Raw genomic sequence first — 21,994 nt, 5'->3', positions numbered from 1 at the left:
AGACAGGGGAATTCAAATACACTAATTACTGTGACCAAACCTGATGAGGACTGTTGTATGAATTTGAAGGGAAATGGTTTGTGGACGAAGCCATAGCTTAAAAAAATGTATTGATCCCCCATTGTAATTTCACTTGTCTTGTCATTCCCCAATGCAGCGTCTGTATGCTCTCTCTGTGGTGATGGAGTTGAGAAGGCTTCTCTGTGGGATAATGGGGAGACCCAGGCCTCAACTCCCTACTTCTCCATCTGCCTCTAGGGGCTTGGAGATCCACTTTTACTTACAAGACGTGCATCAGCTGGAGTTCTTCAATGGTTGCTACACTGCCGAGGAGCTTTGTGTGGAGGCTGCCAAGAAATGCTGTGAGTGACTATTGTTTAGCTGGCAAAACAAGACCATGTTCTATGACTGTTTTAGTCATCGCTTAATGACCGTTTAAAAACACTAGTATGTCCGAGGTGTTTGGGGATGAACGGTTTTGAGAAAAAATCTAATTGCGATTTTTCTTTTCAAAATTGCGATTCTCAGGGCATTCAATCGATCGCAACTGGACTGAATGTCATTGTTCCACCATGAAAGGCCACATGACAGACACTATCCTGTTGAGGGCGCAAAACAACTCTTTAATGAAGAGTAAGACAAGTCAATTATACAATTGAAAGCTTCAAAGTAAAATCTGACTAATTACTCCTCGAATTGCAAATAATCCTGCCTGAGGACGTCTGTCAAAAGGCAAACCAAACAGTCCAGTTGCGATCAATTGAATGTCCTGTAAATACAATGACCTGGATGAATGAGAACATCCATAGACAAAATAGCCATAGCGAGTTATATTTTGTTCATTAAAAAGGCATAAAACTGCAAAAATAAGGAGTTAAGAAAGACTTGTTAGTTTTATACTGTCAATCAACATATTCTTGTCTCAAGGTGCCACACATTGGATCAATATGCAATAATTTACTTAAAACATTTTTGGCTTTGTGCAGACAGACTCAAAGCTTATGTCTACATCAGGGGTGCCCACACTTTTTTAGCAGGCGAGCTACTTTTTAAATGACCAAGTGGAGGTGATCTTCGTGAGCTATCAAATATGTTTAGTTGAGCTTACCCACCTCGAAGCTATGTTATGTGGTACATGGTATAATGATAAGTGTGATGAGTAGATGGCAGTCAAACATAAGAGATAAGTGTAGGCTGCACTATGATGGCAATATGACTCAAGTAAGCAACACCAACATTTTATATGTTCCATTGAAAATATAGAACACTACACACGGCGCTCAAAAATCTATCAAAATGTTCTAGTACGACTTTGGTAAGCTATGAAGTCGCATCACTTGATGTGCTTCAACATACAAGTATTATTATGGTGTGTGTATAAGATAAGACATATTATCTGGCGTTTTGTTTCGCAATATTATGCAAAAGCAACTTTTCTTACCTTCTGGTACCTGCTGATCTGTATTTGGAATCTGCATAAATCCTGAAAAATTGCGTGCGTCCGCCTTTGTAGTCTGTGTCGACACCGTAGTTGATAGGCTTCTTCTCTTTCTGTATCTTCTTGTTATGGGACATTCATCCTCCGCTGTTGCCACTTGAACAAAATACCACTGTTACTAATTATGGCGGACTTAATGAGAGCTGCATATGCTGTAGTCACTTCTCTGTGATCAAGATGTTGCCAAAAAATAGTTCCTTAGCATTAGCTCTTATAATAACAATGTTGCTAAATGAGTAAATATATGCAGGTCACAAAATGTAAATGGAGTTGGCGGTTTTTGAAAGTTTGTTTTTTTTAGAGGTTTTTATGGGCGCAATACATGACTCTCATTAGCTATATTGTTAGGGTATTGCGAGTATGACAAATTAGAATGCATAAACAAATAAACAAGACATGGGAATTCTTGTCTCACATAAAGAATGTGAATGATAGGCTAAATTCCCCAAAAGTGCAGTTCCCCTTTAAACAAATTGGTTTCCCCAACCATTAGTAACAGTAATTCAACAAATTGCCCAAATATCGCTGTACTGAAAATACTGTTTGGACTGATTAATTTTGATTGTTTCCCCTCTTTCTTTCCTTGTTGTCAGCAATTTCTCCTTTGTGCTATAATCTATTTGCCCTCTACAATGAGACGACAGGCATGTGGTGCCCTCCTAACGATGAGTTCAAGATCACAGATGAGACCAGGCTTAAGTTACATTATCGTATGAGGTAAGATTGCCTTCTGTTTATTGATGCATTGGACTTTATGATTGAAATGAGGTCATGCCTATTATATATCCAGACGTATGAAATCGACTTAAAAAAACAATCCAAATAGAGTGGAGATTTTTACCAGGATGGTGGTGGCTCTATGATTTTATTTAGATTTTGAGGGGGGGGACCCATTGGAAGTGATCAGGTCAGTGCATACACTGGTGCAAAGATGATTGAGGAGACTGGTGTGGTCATTGGCAAATTTTGCTTCAAAGTACACTCCGACGGTACTTTATATACAACTGTTAGCATGTTTTGAGCTAATAAATGATGTGCATCCATCTAAAACAATACAAAATGTTTGTGGGTGACATTCTGACAGGAAAATTGTGTTTGTGTCAAAATATTGTTTTTTTTTTTTTTTATTGATTTAATTAATGCAAGCAAGTAATTTACTGTGATTAATTGCGAATAATCAAAATGTGATTAACCGGATTTTAAAAATGTAATGTTTTGCAGAACAAGCAAAGCTATTCAGACATACAAAGATACTTAACTTATACATTATACCGGTATGAAGTCAATATATGCTAAACTCTCTGAACAAAACATCTTAGATTTGTGTTGTACTGTTACGATCAAAACAAATTGGTGTAATATTTAATGTAATCCCCTTGAGATGTTTAATTTATTATTATTGTTTTTACAAATATAAACTTACCCGACCATAATATGTACACATGTTCATACAGTAAGATGCACAGGTTTTCTGCCCTTTTTGTGTTACATATTTTTTTTGTTCTAATCCAGGACATGTTTATTTTGTCTGTAGAATGTGTCACGGGCCAATAAAATATGGCCCCCAGGCCGCAGTTTGGACATCCCTTGTCTAAGGCATAACATATCTTTTTCAATGTATGTGGTTAATGATCTGTAGATCAGATTTCTCAGACCCAGAAGCCTTTCTATGCAAAGTGAGACTCTTGCCAAAAACACTTGCGCAGCTGCCATGTATTTTCATTTACCACACAAGTGAAGTCCATTAAGCCTTTTCTTTATTCCTCACATGATGCACGTGTTGATGTTCAGCCAAAAAATTGTGTGTGATGCTTCCATCCTTCCACATAGGGCTGGGCGATATGGCCTTTTATTAATATCTCGATATTTTAGGCCATGTAACGATACACGATATATATCTTGATATTTTGCCTTAGCTTTGAATAACACTTGATGCATATAATCACACCAGTATGATGATTCTATGTGTCTACATTAAAACATTCTTTTTCATACTGCATTAATATATTCTCATTTTAAACTTTCATGCAGAGAAGGTAATCACAACTAAGTCAATTGACCAAAACTGTATTTATTAAACAGTTATGAAGCAGTGGCACAAACATTCATGTCATTTCCAAAACAGAAAGTGCAAGATTGTCAGAGACACTTTAAAAACAAGCTATTTGTGCACTTTTGTGCATGTCACTAAGATGACATATCAAAACAACACTAAATTAAAGTGCACTTTTTGTACAGAACGCCACTACAATAGTTTAAAACCAATAAAGTGCACTTTTGTGCATGATGTCACACAAGATATTTCAAAAACTGTCAAATAAAAATTAGCTGCATAATAGGAAATCAAATAGTGTATGTCCTTCGCGATGTGGTAGTTTACTGCGGACGTTATCTCCTTCTGTTGTTGACAATTTTTTTCATACGGTGTTCATCTGGAAATGGAAGACGCCAGGCTCAATTGGGTCCGTGCTGGTTGCTTGTTTGGTGTAGGACCCAACAAGCCAGAGATGTTGACATGTGTAGTTTCAAGCACTCTTCATTCTCTAGCGGGTGACTTTTCAAATGATGCTCCAAATTAGTAGTGCTGCTACTTTTTGTAGCAACGCTTCTGCCGCATACTTGACATATTACGGTTGTCTGTTCAACATCTTCCCGCTTGAAGCCAAACCACCGGCAGACGAAGGACCCTGTGCTGTTTTTCTTGGGAATTAATTTTTCTTCCTCCATTTGTTACCAGATTCGCATCATCTCTCTCTCGTATTACCACTCGCACCGTTCCGCTTGCACCACAGCTAACTTTACCCATGCCGCTACCTCTCTGCTCTGCGAGAGCGTATGAAGTTGCATGCGCGACAGTATGTGACATATGTAAGAAGGTGCGCTTGTTTTATGTCACTGTGAGAAGGAGAGACAAGAAAGAGTGAGAAACGCCTGTAGTGTAATGCCTGCAGCTAAAAGCAACTGCGTGAGAACGTATACTGGAATACTCACGATAGTCATTTTCTACATGGCACAGAGACAAACCTGTGATATATCGAGTATATTCGATATATCGCCCAGCCCTAATTTATACTGTAACTGTACTGCTCATTAGGCTGTTACAGCCCAGCCCACTTCCACACGACAAAACGCAGCCAATCAAATTGTTTATTCATAGCAGATTTGCAATTAGACTGAAGCAAAGAAAGTTTAGAAAAAAATTGGATAAATTGTACTTTATTTTCAGGGTTAAGATGAGATTTGTTTATATGAGGGCTGTCAAATAACGAGTTAACTCATGTAATTGATCACATAAAAAATTATCGCATTAATCATGTATATAAACAGAGTAATTACACAATTTAAGGCTGAGGGTTGTTATAGGTTCTGTGATCAGGTCAGTGCTTATGCCAGTGCAAATATGAGTGAGGAGACTGACTGTTGTGCTCAGTGGCAAATTTAATTTCAAAATACACCCTAACGATTTTATTGTTTTAACAACTGTTAGCAAGTTTTGAGTAAATAGATGTAGTGCATTCAAGTAACATATTTAAAAATTTTCCTGTATGACATTGGGGTGGCGTGGCTTTGTTGGTAGAACGGCCATGCCAGCAACTTGAGGGTTCCAAGTTTCCGCTTCCGCCATTCTAGTCACTGCCGTTGTGTCACTGAGCAAGACACTTGACCCACGTGCACGCAGTGCCACCCACATTGGTTTAAATGTATCTTAAATATGTAGATAATGGCTTTCACTATGTAAAGCACTTTGAGTCTCTGAAGAAAAAGCGTTATATAAATATAATTCAATTCGATTAAATTAAGCAAAATGCATTTGTATCTAAATATAGAAATAATTTTTAAAGTTATTTTGAATTCTGCAAGCAAGTGATAATCTGTGATTAATCATGATTACCCGTAATCCAAATTCAAAAGTGAAATTTATCAGACTAAAAAATATAATTTGACAGCACTAGTTTTTATCCAAATTTATTTTGCAAAGTAACAATAATTGCATATTAAAAATAATAACTCAAACTATCCATGGTATATTATGTATTTAGTTACCGTATTTTCCGCACTATAAGGCACACCTAAAAACCTCAAATTTTTTCAAAAGATGACAGTGCGCCTTATATTCCGGTGCGCTTTATATATGGACCAATATTGAGCCACAACAGGTCTCGCAACTACAAGACATTCATTGAAGGTGCACCTTATAATCCGGTGCGCTTTATAGTGCGGAAAATACGGTACTTTAATCTAGTTAGGATGCTTTGCTAAAGTGATTTTAAGCATAACAAGTACTTTGCTTACTTTTAAGAAATAATTTTTAGTCATTAAAATTCATTGGGAAAACTGCCCAGAAAAGTCCTTAAGTGGGGCATAAGGTACTTTGCTGCACTCGAAGAGGGCATACGTGTTCAACGCCAAAGAAGTCAGTCCCTCACGAACCGTGGACATACGCATTCTGGAATGTAAATATTTACCGATGTGTTTAATGTGTTTGAAAATATTACTCGCTAAATTGTGTGCCCAATTTTATGTTTCTCAGATTTTATTTCCGAAATTGGCATGGTACCACTGAAGGTGAATCTCCAGTTTGGAGACACTGCATCAGTAAATTAAAAGGAGGCCTTAACCAGCAGAAAACGCCTGAAGGAACACCACTACTGGATGCTGCATCTCTTCGCTACCTGTTTTACCAGGTATTTAAAGGGCACATTTTATACTGACTTATTAATTTCTTATACACACTTATTTGTGTCTCTGTGTCTTCCTAACCAGTAGTGTGAAATTAAAAAACTAAGGGCCTGATTTACTAAAGTTTTGTGTGTACCACGTGTAAACCTGATATCACACGCAGAGCTGATCTACTAAACTTGTGCAAAGTGGATTGCGTCTGTTAAGTGAAAAGAATAAGGCTTGCAATCCATTTTGTGTTTCTGTCTTCATTATTATGCAAAGTATATGCTGATCATCAAAACGCCCAAAATACTGGGAGGAGAAGATGCAAATATAATTATTGAGCACACGCAATGGGATTTGTCAACACTCGTCCCCGTTTTGCGAGCACTATTTTGCGTTTTATTTAGCATGTGTCAGAAGGACTTAGTAAATCGGACCTTAACTATTTTTTGTTCTTGTCTGACTATATAAGAAAATGGGCAAATTTAGATTTTCAGATTATGACGTAACAATTTGTTTTATTTACAAAAGATAGCCAATGGAAGCTCTCTGGGTAAAAGACCACCATTTTCTTTACTCGCAAGCAACTACACGAAAACACTTTAATGTCTACAGACATGTCATTAAAATTTCTTAGAGCTGTTTTAAACTGTGAAAAAATGCACAATGCATTTCATTTTATATGCATTTATTACATTTGACTGTGAAGTCAGATACATATTTTAATAGACTACACCTAAAGTGCTGGCGCTATATGGTAGGTACGATAAACAAATTAAATCAAATATATCTGCTGAAATGCTAAATAGGTGACTAATGATTAAAGATTGATAATAAAACCTCGAATCAACCTGTAGTCTTTTATTATTATGCTAAAGCGTAGTCCCTTCACAATTCTGCTATAATTATTACTTGTGGGCTGAGCATGTAACTTGCTATTCTCTGCCAAATTGCTAGTAGCAGTGTTGTCACTAGCTATTTAGCTTCCTGTTAGATGTAGTGAACAATGGCAATTGAAGCCACAACCAGATCGGAAATACTCAATGTTGAACATCAGTCACTTTTATTGTGCATGTTGCTTCTAAAAACCTTTTAAAACGGTGCTTTTGGCAGGAAAAAAACAACAGGAAATGCTACATAACAGCAATGACGTACAAAAAAATGCAGCCCAATCACAGCTCTGCTGACTGTGTCACTATTGATGCAAAGTAAACATTTTTTGGAAGTGTATCTCATGCTCAGCTAAAAAGTTTGAAGTGGGATGAGCGAGTTGGCGTAGCTTATGCGGGGGGCGTCCTGATGCTGTAGTAAAATTAAGCTGTTAGATACTCATGTAGAAACATTTGTACTTTGTTTTAAATAAGGGTGCCTTCCCCTACTTAATTGTATTCCTTTAATTATTTTTTTTATGTTTCCCGTCAGGGACAACATGATTTTCAGATCGGTATGGTACCTTTGCGAGCATGTCAATCCGAGGCAGAGCAGCATGAGACAGAAAACGAATGTTTGGGAATGGCTGTGCTCGCCATCACGCACCATTCAATGAGTATGGGAATGCCTCTGCCCCTGGCTACGCAAGAAATCAAGTAAGCCATCGATGCACAGCAAGGAAAGTTCTTGAATATCTGACTTTGTCTTTGAATTTTTTTTACACAGTCAAACTTTTGCCATCTTAAAGCTTTTTTTAACTGTACTCAAAAGTGCATTTAAGGAGGCTTGTTGAAAGCATCATGTCACTTAAAAAACATATTGGGTACTGGGAAGTATAATCAATACATTCTTTTCTCTGTCTGTTTTTATCCCATCAGCTTCAAAAATTTCATCCCAGAGGCACTGAACTGCAATATAAAGCAGCGCAACATTTTGACCCGCATCCGCATCAATAATGTCTTCAAGAAATTCCTCAACGAATTCAACAACAGGACAGTCAAGGGCAGCAACATTACACTGTATGACCTAAAGATCAAGTACCTGGCAACTCTGGAGGGCCTGACCAATGGCCTGGGTAGTGAGCTTGTGGAACCCATTTCGCTTAGTGTCACAAGGGAAGTTGGTGTCGTGAATGGAAGTAATTATGGTAAGGCTTCTGATTTGTAGTTCTTGGACATTTTGTCACAATGGAAGGATACTGCACCTTAGTGTGGCATTTTTTGGCATGTAGTTTTACAACAATAATGGGCAGATGTAATTTGGATGTTTTAAATTATACTATGTGTGTTCTATGAGTAATTGGTGGTATGATTGAACTAATCTGAAATTTGCTGGGTTTGGTGGCCCAGTACTGTTAATTTTTCAATAACATTTTATTGCCATTTTCAGTTGGTTACTACAACCATATGCAAGGACAGAGCCCAAGTCAGAGCGTGGATACGTGGCGTGACATACAAGTCCGAGTGACTGGCACAACAGGCATTTCCTGGAGGAAGAAGTCCTCTACAGTAAGTTAAACTGTTATCTTTGCTGTTATCTTCAGGACTCTTAGTCCCAGTGCAATGTATAACAAAACTAGTTATTATTTCCCAAAGTTTTACTTATGGTGATTCCACAGACTTTTTTTCTCATTTAATTGTTACAGGGACAGTGCATAATATAAATGTGTTTAAATTTCTGATTTTTTGAGGGGTGAGATCAAACTGGTGAAGAGGAGGGGATGGTAAACCTTGAATAATTTTATAAAAAATACATGATTTAAATATTTTGCCCGAGTTTTCCCCGTTTTTCTGTTTTTGTAAAACTGGGGTGTAACGTGTGGTTTCTTAGTTCAGAGTTTTTACAGTTTGTGATTGCAGAGGTTTCAGTGATGGTACACCAGCCTGTGACTAAGCAGGTTAATAGTAAGTGATATGAGAGAAGATTTGTGTGGAAATTTGATGGCGAAAGTGCCTAAAGCTACTGAGGTTCAAATTGATCCTTTTTGTGTGTGATTGAAATTACAATTTTGTGTCAATTATCTCCAGATATTTGTCCTCTGACAAAATTTGTTGACCTAGTGAAAACATTGCCACTGTTTTTGGAAGTATAAAACTGCAGGCAGCAATTCTTCAACCAAGCTGTGATATTAGCCATGGAGTTAGTGAGGTTCTCTGCCACCTGAGAGACATTACAGTAGTACCTCAACTTATGAGCTTAATTGGTTCTTTACTTACTTAGGCCTTAGTATTCCCTGAGGAACATAGGCCGCCGACGAAAGCCTTCCATCCATTCCGGTCTTGTGCCCTTCGGTCGAGTTGTTGCCATGACAGCCCCTCAGCCCTCATCTCCTGTTCCGTGCTTCTTCTCCAGGTTGTTCTTGGTCTCCCTCTGTTTCTTTTTCCCTGTGGGTTCCATGTTAGTGCCTGTTTGGTGATTGATTTATTTGGTTTTCTGAGTGTGTGGCCTATCCAGCTCCACTTCCTTCTCCTGATTTGCAGTTCCACTGGTTCTTGTTTGGGGAGTTCCCACAGGTTGGCATTGGTGATGGTGTCTGGCCAGTAGACTCATAGGACCCGACGGAGGCAACGGTTTACGAATGTCTGTAGTTTATTGAGTATGCTATTGGTGGTTTTCCATGTTTCTGATCCGTACAGCAGGATGGATTTGACATTTGAGTTAAATATTTTCAATTTGGTTTTGAGAGAAATGTTTTTTGCTCTCCATATTTTGTTTAGTATGTTGAATGATGTTCTTGCTTTCCCTATTCTGGATTTGACATCTTCATCTGCTCCTCCATCTACACTGATTATGCTCCCCAAGTATGTAAAACTGACTACCTCCTCTAATTGATTATGGTCCATTGTTATTGGTGTATTGTTCTTGTTATTGATACGCATGACCTTTGTTTTTTGTGAATTGATCTTAAGCCCAAGAAATGCAGCAGTTCTTTGTAGTTTTTGTGATTTGTCCTGCATCTGTTGGTGAGTGTGAGCCAGGAGAGCTAGATCGTCTGCAAAGTCTAGGTCCTCTAGTTGTTCGGTAAGGCTCCATTGGTGCCGGTTTGGTTCTTTGGTGGAGCTCTTAACTCAAGACATTTGTATCTCAAATCAATGTCTCTTATTGAAATTAATTTTAATCAATTTAAGTAGTGCTTGGCCTCCTTAAAAAGTGCTAAATTTTAGCATGTCACATGCCTTTTAAAAAGAAAAACAACCTTCGATAAGAAATATTGTACAAAAACAATACAATAGGGTGTAACTACTGACTATTTTGACAGTCATCGATTATATTAACGATTAGTCGACTAATCAGTTTGTGAAGCATAAACCTATTCAATGGCTCTAATTTCGCCATATGCTTTTAAATTCACCTTAAAATACTTTTGGCATTTGCTAACTAACAAAGGTGACTAATTTGTTCAGAAATATGTATTTATACAGTAACTGTGTTGCTCATTAGGCTGTTACAAAAACCAAAAAACTATAAGGTTTGTCAATTTAAAAGCAAGGACATGCCCAGTGCTGACAAAAACAAAGTATAATTTTTTATGAAAACAAAGGACAGTTAAAATAGCAGCAATAAAAACAAACACAAAACACTGTAGCTATCTAACTTCCTCAAAAAGAAACAGGCATTTTGTGATGATGTGTTTAAAAGGCTACTACACACAAGAATCGTATTGATTATTGATTAAACCCTAGTATTTTAGCGATCTGATAGACTCAAATAATTCGGAACATTTTAGCATATAAAAGATTGTATATTTATTATTTTATGATATCGGCAGCATGGTACCTAATGTTCGTGTGTGAGCGTGTGTTTGTGTGCGATTGATTGTTATTGTGCTTTTCTTTTTTGTGCTGCAAATGCACGCTGCTTCGCACCTGAAGTTTTGACAAAGATAAAGTACTTGAATTGATATAGACAAAGTTTAGCTCGCGGACTTTGGCTAAAATGATAATTAAATCTTATTTTTCACACAACTTCGTCTCACACATTTTAGCTAGTTAGCAAGGTAACCAGCTAACTATAGTACCACGTTTAGATCGCATCCTCCACTTTAAACACTCCCATATTTTCCTTTGGCCTCAGTCTGAACCCCCCTCCAGGGGCCCAGGCTTAGACTGAATTTTTTTTTCTCACTCCCCACCCCCCTCCCCAGCGTTTACCTGTTTCTCACCTTTTTTGTAAGGGCCGCCGGAAGTTGGCAGACCCGTCAGCGATCCTGTTCTGTCTCCCTGTAATGTTTGTCTGCCCTTGAATGGGATTGGCCTGAAAATCTTAATTTTCCCTCGGGGATTAGTAAAGTGATTCTGATTCTGATATAACGGATTTACTGCCATAAAAAACAAGGTCTTGCAAAAGGATTCATGTCTTTAACAAAATTAGGGTGAAATGTTCCCACACTTTACATGTTTTTACCTGCGATGTTGTTGTGAGTGGCCACGTTGACACACTTTCGTCTGAAAAAAACTTGAGTGATTACATCACCGACTATTGTTGACAAATGAATTTGTTTGCGACAAATTTTACTGTCGACGTATCGTTGCACGCCTACATTACATTAGAATGTACTACTAACAAATGCAGTAAGTTTACGAAGTAATATGCAATAATAATGTACAGCATTTACCTTAGAGATTAAAGTTCGACAGTATCTCCTTTCAGCTGCTTCCTTGCAAACAGACCATTAGCAGCTTTTTCATATTTTCATGGAAAATTGTCTGCCGTTGGGATATCATTTTAACATTCATAGCTGGCGTTAGACTGCTTCTGCTTCAGTAGGGTGCAGAGTAGCACTGATACGCTCGAAACGCTTCACCATGGTGACACGCTCAGTCATGTTATTTTTTTCTTTAATATAGTGTACAGTATCTTTATCTTTATTATTTAATATAATATCATCCACTTTTCATTGTCATCACTGTCTTTCACTCACTGTCTTCCTTCCAATAGTTGGAAAAATAATGTTATGTTGATCACTAGTTATAAGCTAATGCTGGAGCGTAAGACCGGATGTTTTGGTTGGATCTAACGAGGTTCATTGTGGCATTTGCCCTGCCAATTAATGGTGCGGGATGTTTATACCTCAAATTTTTGCTTGCAACTTGAAGCATAACAATTAGCAAAGAGACTGCTCTTATCTCAAAATACTCCTAAGTTGAGTTACTACTGTACTACCATTAAGAAAAAGTGCAGTGTTGTCAGCATACATTTAGAAAGTTGGGAATTGGTCCTAATATTAGTAAATTTGATCCTTGAGAAAGGCTGGTGGACAGACTGACGGCTGCTGACTAAATGACTGGATTATGACATGTTGGGAAGTAAGTTTTTATGATTGACAGTATCATATGACTTCTTAGGATCCAGGAACACAGCCCAAAAAAACTCATCTTTCACTAATGTAGCAAATAGCTGTCTCGATGGAGTAACTGGATCTAAAACCAAACTGCAGCGTGTATTTCTGTTACATTGTTACCGCAACAAATAGGGATTTTATTGAGATGTGTATTATATGACATTCCTTTTTAAATACTTGTCTTCTCATGTGAAAGCATTTGCCTGGTGTACTGAAAATACACCATAACCCGTGTGTGCTGTTGAAATAGGTGCCAGTTATATCCAAAGACAAGGGCAAGTCAAAGAAGAACAAGATGAATGGGAAAGTGAGAACAAAAGATGTTGATGAAGGCTGGGAGAGGTTCTGTGACTTTCATGAGATCATGCACGCTGCCATCAAGGAGGCAACAGTCACAATTCACAGACAAGATCACAAGAAAATGGTGAGATGAACAAGTAATTACAACGCATATCTATACTGGCGTTGGTGGGGCGGTATAGCTCGGTTGGTAGAGTGGCCGTGCCAGCAACTTGAGGGTTCCAGGTTCGATCCCCGCTTCCGCCATCCTAGTCACTGCCGTTGTGTCCTTGGGCAAGACACTTTACCCACCTGCTCCCAGCGCCACCCACACTGGTTTAAATGTAACTTAGATATTGGGTTTCACTATGTAAAAGCGCTTTGAGTCACAAGAGAAAAGCGCTATATAAATATAATTCACTTCACTTCAATAGGATATTTTATGCTTGTTGCTCAGATCCATGTTCATGCCTATTAATTATTACCTATTTTACTGACATGGTCAGCAGTTTCTTGTTTTTGTAGCATTTAGCAAACAGCAGAACTGCTTGGACTTGCATGGCCTCTCTGACCCCAATAAACAGGAATAATAGTGATGTTCAATCACCTCTGTCTCTTCAGGAGTTGCATATGAAATCTCGGACTGAAGCGTTGTCCTTTGCAGCCCTTGTGGATGGATACTTCAGGTTGACAGTGGATGCTCACCACTACCTGTGCAGGGAAGTGGCTCCTTCTTCAGTGGTGCACAACATCACTTACGGCTGCCACGGTCCTATCTGGTTTGTACTTGCAAATTTACTTTTGTGACCAGGTTTAGCTGTTTTTAAAAAAAAAACTAACTCAAGCCGTCTTTGTGGGCACATACTATTACATTTTTTTCAAAATTTGAATTTACACCGTGCATTACTTAATGGGACAGTAAAAGCAAACAATTTAGATTGACTGAGAACCACAGCTTGGTTGCTCATACCTATGTTCCTGTAGATAGCAGTACACAATTTAAACTTGCTAACGATAATATCATAAAAATACATTACGGACGACCGTGGACAGAATGCTACTGATAGACACAATGCATCATGCTTCCATTATGAGAGGCTTGATCTGCTCTGAAAATTTTAATAAAGAAGTACAGGGACATAATGTACACTACACATTCAACATGGTAAATGATTTGTGAATGCTGTTTATTCACTTTGGGAAAGTGATGGAAAAAGGAAGTCTAGTGTGGGAAATGTATAGTTGTAACTCTACTTCAGCTGTTCATGACAATTGTTTCAGACACAGTTTGGTCACTCATAATTAAATTTATGGTCATATAGCACTGGTCGTGAGTCTGTAATGGGGATGGCGTGGCGCGGTTGTCCTGATTTAAAACTTAGTGAACAAATGTTTTATCCAGATTTATTGTTGAATTTGTGCAGTCACTAAAGTAATACAGTATCTTGAAATTGATCATCAGAATCAGAATCAGCTGTATTGGCCAAGTATGTAAAACACACAATTTGACTTGGTAGGCTGTGCTCTCTTGTTCAATGTAAATATTTAAAATTAACGATTAACTAAAACTATTATCAATCCCACTACTGCACTATTTTAGGCACAATGATTATGAGGAAAAACGATTTTGTCACTAACAGTATAACATTGTCACTATGTCAACTTTCAATTGAATTGACTGTTTGTTTCCCTTCTAAGTACGGAGTATGCCGTGCAAAAGCTGCGTCAGGAGGGTAATGAGGAAGGCATGTACATTCTACGCTGGAGCTGCACTGAATACCAATACATCATCATCACTGTGGTCTGCAATGAGGTGAAAAATGAGGTGAAGTGGTTTATTCCACTCACTATCTTAAATTGTTTGGTTTTAGGTTTAACGTCATTTTCTTAGTTATAATTCATGAGTGTATCCAAAGCTTGTTGACTCTAGTCTCGCTGTTTAACTAACCTCTTTTTTCTAGAATGACCTGAAGGAATCCCGTCCTGTGCGACATTATAAGAACTTCCAGATTGAGGTGACTCCAGATGAGTTTCGACTGTACGGCACAGAAATTGTCAGACCCACACTCCGAGAGCTCTTGGAGCACCTGGAGGGTCAGAGTCTTCGCTCTGACAATCTTCAGTTCCATCTGCACCGCTGCTGCCCACCACAACCTCGAGGTAAGTTATGATTGTTGTTTGCTCATGCTGTCACATGTAAGTTGTAGGTATAATCAATGGGTTACATACTGTACGTATTTGATTCACTGCAGATGTTATTGATTATTTACCAACACTGTTCTCTTTCTCACCAAGCATCTAAAGTATGGCTATTCAACAGCCGGCCCGGCGGCTAAATACAGACTGAGAAAAAAACCACACAGAGTTCAGTTCTAAACTTGGGGGAAGGCATTTTTGCAGCAAATTCCTAAAAACATAATCAATCAATCAATCAATGTTTATTTATATAGCCCTAAATCACAAGTGTCTCAAAGGGCATTAGAGTGTTCTTGTTGTATAAATGAACTTGTACCCCTGTAGACACATTGGCAGGTCCTTGCATTGACATTTTAATCTTGTTAGCAAACACAGAACACTGGAGTCCAAACTTGTGATTTATATAATTGAGGCGTTCCTCAAGGCACCCCTTTAAGTCCTTTCCTTTTTGAGAGTTATACTTTTTTTTCTGTAATGTGATTTATGTAACTAAGGTGTTACTGTAGCTCGTTTACTTTGAATGCAGTCAGTAGTCATTTGTTTAATTTCTTTAGTTGAGGTTCCATTTTAGGTCCTCTTTTTCGTCATTCGTACTAATTAACTAGTGGCCCGCCAGTTCAGTTAAAAAAACTTGAGATACACATTTTTGGAGTATATTCTAAAAACACTAGAGTTATGTCATACAAATGATCTTTGACTATCTTTTTTGAAGACTGTCAACAGTGTTCTCCTGTAACTCTAACAAAATAAATAGACCAAAATTAAATGACTGCTGTAGCGGAATATACAAAACAAGAATAATATTAAAAATCGAAGTTCAGTCCCCCGGTCCTTAGATTTCTGGAAATATGACCCCCAAAACAATTCAGCTGAATATCCACGATCTACCGTATGAATTCAGAACCAGGGCTAATTTGACACTGGTGTGCGGTTTACAGAAATGGTGCTGGTTGATAGGGGATCAAATACTTTTGTCAGTCAATCAATCAAACAAATTAATTCATAACTTTGATTTCATGTTTTCATTGATGTCATGTCTTTTTGTAAGGGGATAGTTGTTCCTCCTTAAAGAATAATTTACCCCACTGTAACTTTAACCACCCAATTATGCTAATTTTCTTCGATGAAACTGCATAAAGCAGCCCCAAATATTTGCACACTTAGCTTAGGGATTCCTAACACTGTAATGCACTAATAATATAACTAGTCGTATAACATTTTAGTCACTGCTGTGTCAGAATATTACAGAACACTGGAGCCCATTGTAAACTCTGCATTATGATATCATTGAGCTAGGTGGCATGGTTATAGTTTATTTAAGACATGCACCTAGGAATAGGCTGATTGGCCACACTAAATTGACCCTAGTGTGTGAATGTGAGTGTGAATGATTGTCTATCTGTGCAAAATATGGATTAAGCAATAACAATTAATTATAGTGTTTCTTTTTGTTGAAATTGACATATTTGTTTCTGCTGTTAAAATAAATGGCTGATCAATTATTGTCAAATTTAATGCTGTACTATTCTTAAATGTGCTGTAAGTTTCCAATTCTAGATCTCTTTGCATCAAAGTGTTGTTGAATGTTCATGACTTTATTGCATCAGACATGCATGATGACGGACTTACTTTCAAAATGCAAAAATTATGTGTGAGATAGAACTGGGCGATATATAGATATACTCAATATATCGCGGGTTTATCACTGTGCGATATAGAAAATGACTATATCGTGATATTCGAGTATACGTTCTCACGCTTTTGCTTTTAGCTGCAGGCATTACACTACAGGCTCTTCTCACTCTTTCTAGTCTCTGCTTCTCACAGAGACATAAACAAACGCACCTTCTTACATACGTCACACACGTATACGCCAGGGGTGGGCAATTAATTTTTACCGGGGGCCGCATGAGCAACCCGAGCACTGCTGGAGGGCCACATGGACAATATTTCAATTAAATTTTGCTCAATATTATTTTTGATATATACCGTATGATAAATAATAATAATAATAATAATAATTATAATACTTTCATTTAACTTAACTTAACTTTATACCAAAAGCACTGCTTTGGAAATCATTTGTACCCCTTTCAGAGATCACATTTAGTTCCCCCTAAACATCCTCATGTTGCACAATGAAATGTAAGCATAGGATGAAGTGTGCATTCCTGTAACTTTCTCTAGTAACAGCATTCCATGATTAACATAAATAAATTAACATTAATAATAAATGACAATAAAATAAGCACACGTATGACTGAGGAGTCATAGTGTAACTTTGGGTGGTGTTTGAGTTGTCCGACTTTTTGTGCGGCCATAAACGCACCAATGGTTTAGTGGTATGCGTGTTGGTGACAGATGACAAGTTGGTTTTGGCCTGGTTTGTACGGCAGAAAATGACTAGTTTTTCGAGATAGGAGTGTTTTACTCATGTTTTTGGTGTGGTTATGGCCGAATATAAACAGTTTTGCTCAATAAAGTGATCGATATAATTCCTGGCCTCGAAGCATCTCGATAGACGTTACAATAATTGAACGGTGTTCAATTGAACGGTGTTGACGAACACCGTTAGGGCCGCTTGTTGTCCCTGTCACTCAAAGTTGCATTGCAAAATTACACAGAATAAATGTGTTTATTTTGTTTAGAATTCAGATGGGATTTGATTTGGTGCGCGGCATATATTTGCTGTGCGCAGAGGACGCTTGAGCAGTGCGCAATTGCGCAGGCGCGCACCTTAGAGGGAACGTTGCTTGGCAGTCCATGTCTTGTTGAAAACACGACATTCGTCATCAACTTTTCTCTTTTTAGCGTCTCGGGGGTAACCGTGCATCACTTGTCGCTGTGCACCTTCACTCACAGGTTACACATGGACATACGCCTATAAATAACACTTTTCAAAATAAAAGCAGCACAGTTGTATTGCGCGCACGACATAGATGTTTTTTCAACTTTATTTTGTAATTTGTGATTGCAGCTGTTCACATTCACTCACAATCACAATCACGCACGCGCATACGTCCACACGGAAGTAATACAAATAACGCTTTTCAAAACAAAAGCAGCACCGTTGTATTGCACACTCGACATAGATACTTTTTAAAATTTATTTTGTAATTTATGATTGGCCTCACGCGGGCCGGACAGGGATGCAAAAAGTGCCGCATGTGGCCCGCGGGCCGCAGAATGCCCAGGTCTGGTATACGCCCTAGCGGAGCAGAGAGGTAGCAGCATGGGTAACGTTAGCTGTGGTGCGAGTGGTAATACGAGAGAAAGAAGGTGCAAATCTGGTAACAAATGAAGGAAGAATTAATTCCCAAGAAAAACAGCACGGTGTCCATCGTCTGGCAGTGGTTTGGCTTCAAGTGGGAATATGTCGAACAGACAACCGTAATTTGTCAAGTGTGGCGCAAAAGCGTTGCTACAAAAATTAGCATTACTGCTAATATGTAGCATCATTTCAAAAGTCACCTGCTAGAGAATGAAGAGTGTTTGAAACTCCGCTTGTCAACATCTCCGTACGGTGCCACACCAACAAAATGCAGAGGCAACCATTTCCACATCAACACCGTATGAAAAAAATAGTCCACGACATAAGGAGATAACATCCGCCGGAACCTACCACATAGCGAAGGACGTACACAATTTGATTTCCTATTATGCAGCTAATTTTTATTTGACAGTTATTGAAATATCTTGTGTGACATCATGCACAAAAGTGCACTTTATTTGTTTTTAACTATTGTAGTGGCATTCTGTACAAAAAGTGCACTTTAATTTAGTGTTGTTTTGATATGTCATCTTAATGACATCGTGCACAAAAGTGCACTCATAGCTTGTTTTAAAATGTCTCTGACAATCTTGCACTTTCTGTTTTGAAATGGCATGAATGTTTGTGCCACTGCTTAATAACTGTTTAATAAATACAGTTTTGGTAAATTGACTTAGTTGTGATATCCCTCTCTGCATGAAAGTTTAAAATGAGCATATATTAATGCAGTATGAACAAGAATGTTTTAATGTAGACACAGAGAATCATCATACTGCTGTGATTATATGCATCAAGTGTTCATTCAAGGCTAAGGCAAAATATTGCGATATATATCGTGTATCGTGACATGGCCTAAAAATATTGAGATATTAAAAAAAGGCCATATCGCTGCTTGGCACTCAGCATCAAGGGTTGGAATTGGGGGTTAAATCACCAAAATGATTCCCGGGCGCGGCACCGCTGCTGCCCACCGCTCCCCTCACCTTCCAGGGGGTGAACAAGGGGATGGGTCAAATGCAGAGGACAAATTTCACCACACCTAGTGTGTGTGTGACAATCATTGGTACTTTAACTTACTTTTTAACTTAGATATAACTTTTAACTCAGGGTGGTTGTATTTGTGACATAGTGCCAAAAACAGCCCGACCACGAGTGCAAAGGCATGTCGCACTCTTAACATGCACAAATTGGTATCAGAGAGGAAGAGAGTTGTAGATGTGGGTTTCCGCAGCCAAACTAAAACTCCTTTGTTTACTTTACAGAAGGAGAGGCTGTACATGTTGGTTTAATTAGATTTTCTTCAGTGCTGCAAGTTTTTTATGTTTTGGGTTCCATATGAAAGATTTGACATCTTCTCTCCAGTTCGACTATATCCATCACTTAATCTATCCTTGCAATTGCATTTCAGCAATTAATGTATTGTTAAAGCCCTTAATACAACAATAAAGTCTAAATGCTAGCTTAAGTTAATACTAGCACTAGAAACATGTGATTTAAGAGTGACTGCTGGTTACATCAGGAGTTTGCATTAAGGCAAGTACTTTTATACTGGTACGATGATATTGTGCATGATCTTCTTTCTGAACTACAATGGGTGGTTTTTTTTTCAACGTCACACCCGCAAAATACACACTCACACAGTGTACACTAAGGGGGAAGTTATAGAACTTAAAAGGGCAACCAAATTTACAATATTGCCACATTGATGCAGTTTTAGAACTGTTGTTCTTTTTCATCCATATTTTATATTATTTAGAGAGCTTACAGAGGACATTGTTAATTATGTTATCTTTGCAGAGCTCATAGTTATTGCTTTCCATGTCAAATCAAACAGTTTTTGTGTTTGAACAATAAAATAATCATTACATATAATAATAATTTATATGGATTAGTGGTGTAATGATTCGTTTTAACAACGATTCGATTTGACATTTGTGGTTGCCGATACGATTCAGAAACACTTTTTTTTAGAACAATTTGATCGTAAAACGATTCAGTGAACTTTTTAGCAAAAAAAAAATCAACCAGTGTGACTTTTTAGCAAAAAAAAAAAAAAAAATCAACCAGTGTGACTGTGAAACTCCTCTCTGAGCTGCCACCTTACCGTGGTAGAGGAGTTTGCGTGTCCCAATGATCCTAGGAGCTATGTTGTCCGGGGGCTTTCATGCCCCCTGGTAGGGTCTCCCAAGACAAACAGGTCCTAGGTGAGGGATCAGACAAAGAGCAGCTCGAAGACTTCTATGGGAATGAAACAACAAAGACTCAGATTTCCCTCGCCCGGACGCGGGTCACCGGGGCCCCTCTCTGGAGCCAGGCCCGGAGTTGGGGCACGATGGCGAGCGCCTGGTGGCCGGGCCTGTCCCCATGGGGCCCGGCCGGGCAAAGCCCGAAGAGGCAACGTGGGTCACCCCTCCAATGGGTTCACCACTCATGGGAGGGGCCGTAGAGGTCGGGTGCATTGTGAGCTGGGTGGCAGCCGAAGGCAGGGCACTTGGCGGTCCGATCCTCGGCTACAGAAGCTAGCTCTTGGGACGTGGAACGTCACCTCGCTGGGGGGGAAGGAGCCTGAGCTAGTGCGCGAGGTAGAGAAGTTCCGGCTAGATATAGTCGGACTCACCTCGACGCACAGCAAGGGCTCTGGAACCAGTTCTCTCGAGAGGGGCTGGACTCTCTTCTACACTGGCGTTGCACGCAGTGAGAGGCGACGAGCTGGGGTGGCAATTCTTGTTTCCCCCCGGCTCAAAGCCTGCACGTTGGAGTTCAACCCGGTGGACGAGAGGGTAGCCTCCCTCCGCCTTCGGGTGGGGGGACGGGTCCTGACTGTTGTTTGTGCTTACGCACCAAACAGCAGTTCAGAGTACCCACCCTTTTTGGATGCGCTCGAGAGAGTACTGGAAAGGGCTCCACCGGGTGATTCCCTTGTCCTACTGGGTGACTTCAACGCTCATGTTGGCAACGACAGTGAAACCTGGAGAGGCGTGATTGGGAAGAATGGCCGCCCGGATCTGAACCCGAGTGGTGTTTTGTTTTTGGACTTTTGTGCTCGTCACAGATTGTCCATAACGAACACCATTTTCAAACATAAGGGTGTCCATATGTGCACTTGGCACCAGGACACCCTAAGCCGCAGTTCCATGATCGACTTTGTAGTTGTGTCATCAGATTTGCGGCCTCATGTTTTGGACACTCGGGTGAAGAGAGGGGCGGAGCTTTCTACCGATCACCACCTGGTGGTGAGTTGGCTGCGATGGTGGGGGAGGATGCCGGACAGACCTGGCAGGCCCAAACGCATTGTGAGGGTCTGCTGGGAACGTCTGGCAGAGTCTCCTGTCAGAGAGAGTTTCAATTCCCACCTCCGGAAGAACTTTGAACATGTCACGAGGGAGGTGCTGGACATTGAGTCCGAGTGGACCATGTTCCGCGCCTCTATTGTCGAGGCGGCTGATTGGAGCTGTGGCCGCAAGGTAGTTGGTGCCTGTCGTGGCGGTAATCCTAGAACCCGTTGGTGGACACCGGCGGTGAGGGATGCCGTCAAGCTGAAGAAGGAGTCCTATCGGGTTATTTTGGCTCATAGGACTCCGGAGGCAGCGGACAGGTACCGACAGGCCAAGCGGTGTACGGCTTCGGCGGTCGCGGAGGCAAAAACTCGGACATGGGAGGAGTTTGGAGAAACCATGGAAAACGACTTCCGGACGGCTTCGAAGCGATTCTGGACCACCATCCGCCGCTATAGGAGGGTGAAGCAGTGCACTGTCAACACCGTGTATGGTGCGGATGGTGTTCTGCTGACCTCGACTGCGGATGTTGTGGATCG

The 21,994-nt window shown here is 39.5% G+C and overlaps 1 protein-coding gene across 1 annotated transcript in view; it reads left to right on the top strand.

Annotated features, from left to right (window-relative positions):
* Nucleotides 1–21,994, top strand: part of jak1 (Janus kinase 1) — a 58,463-nt gene that overhangs the window by 10,792 nt on the left and 25,677 nt on the right. Inside the window, exons 2-11 of the mRNA XM_062028264.1 lie at nucleotides 158–362; nucleotides 2,092–2,215; nucleotides 6,030–6,183; nucleotides 7,586–7,749; nucleotides 7,972–8,240; nucleotides 8,483–8,601; nucleotides 12,685–12,858; nucleotides 13,335–13,492; nucleotides 14,412–14,526; nucleotides 14,675–14,873. Of these exons, the coding sequence (XP_061884248.1) occupies nucleotides 182–362; nucleotides 2,092–2,215; nucleotides 6,030–6,183; nucleotides 7,586–7,749; nucleotides 7,972–8,240; nucleotides 8,483–8,601; nucleotides 12,685–12,858; nucleotides 13,335–13,492; nucleotides 14,412–14,526; nucleotides 14,675–14,873 (1,657 nt within the window). The 5' untranslated portion in view covers nucleotides 158–181. The remainder of the gene's footprint in view (nucleotides 1–157; nucleotides 363–2,091; nucleotides 2,216–6,029; nucleotides 6,184–7,585; nucleotides 7,750–7,971; nucleotides 8,241–8,482; nucleotides 8,602–12,684; nucleotides 12,859–13,334; nucleotides 13,493–14,411; nucleotides 14,527–14,674; nucleotides 14,874–21,994) is intronic.

The sequence above is a fragment of the Entelurus aequoreus genome, linkage group LG19 (genome assembly GCF_033978785.1).
Source record: "Entelurus aequoreus isolate RoL-2023_Sb linkage group LG19, RoL_Eaeq_v1.1, whole genome shotgun sequence".
In the NCBI taxonomy this organism is placed as follows: domain Eukaryota; kingdom Metazoa; phylum Chordata; class Actinopteri; order Syngnathiformes; family Syngnathidae; genus Entelurus; species Entelurus aequoreus.
Note: the sequence above shows the minus strand (reverse complement) of the source record. Positions and strands in the feature narration are given on the sequence as shown.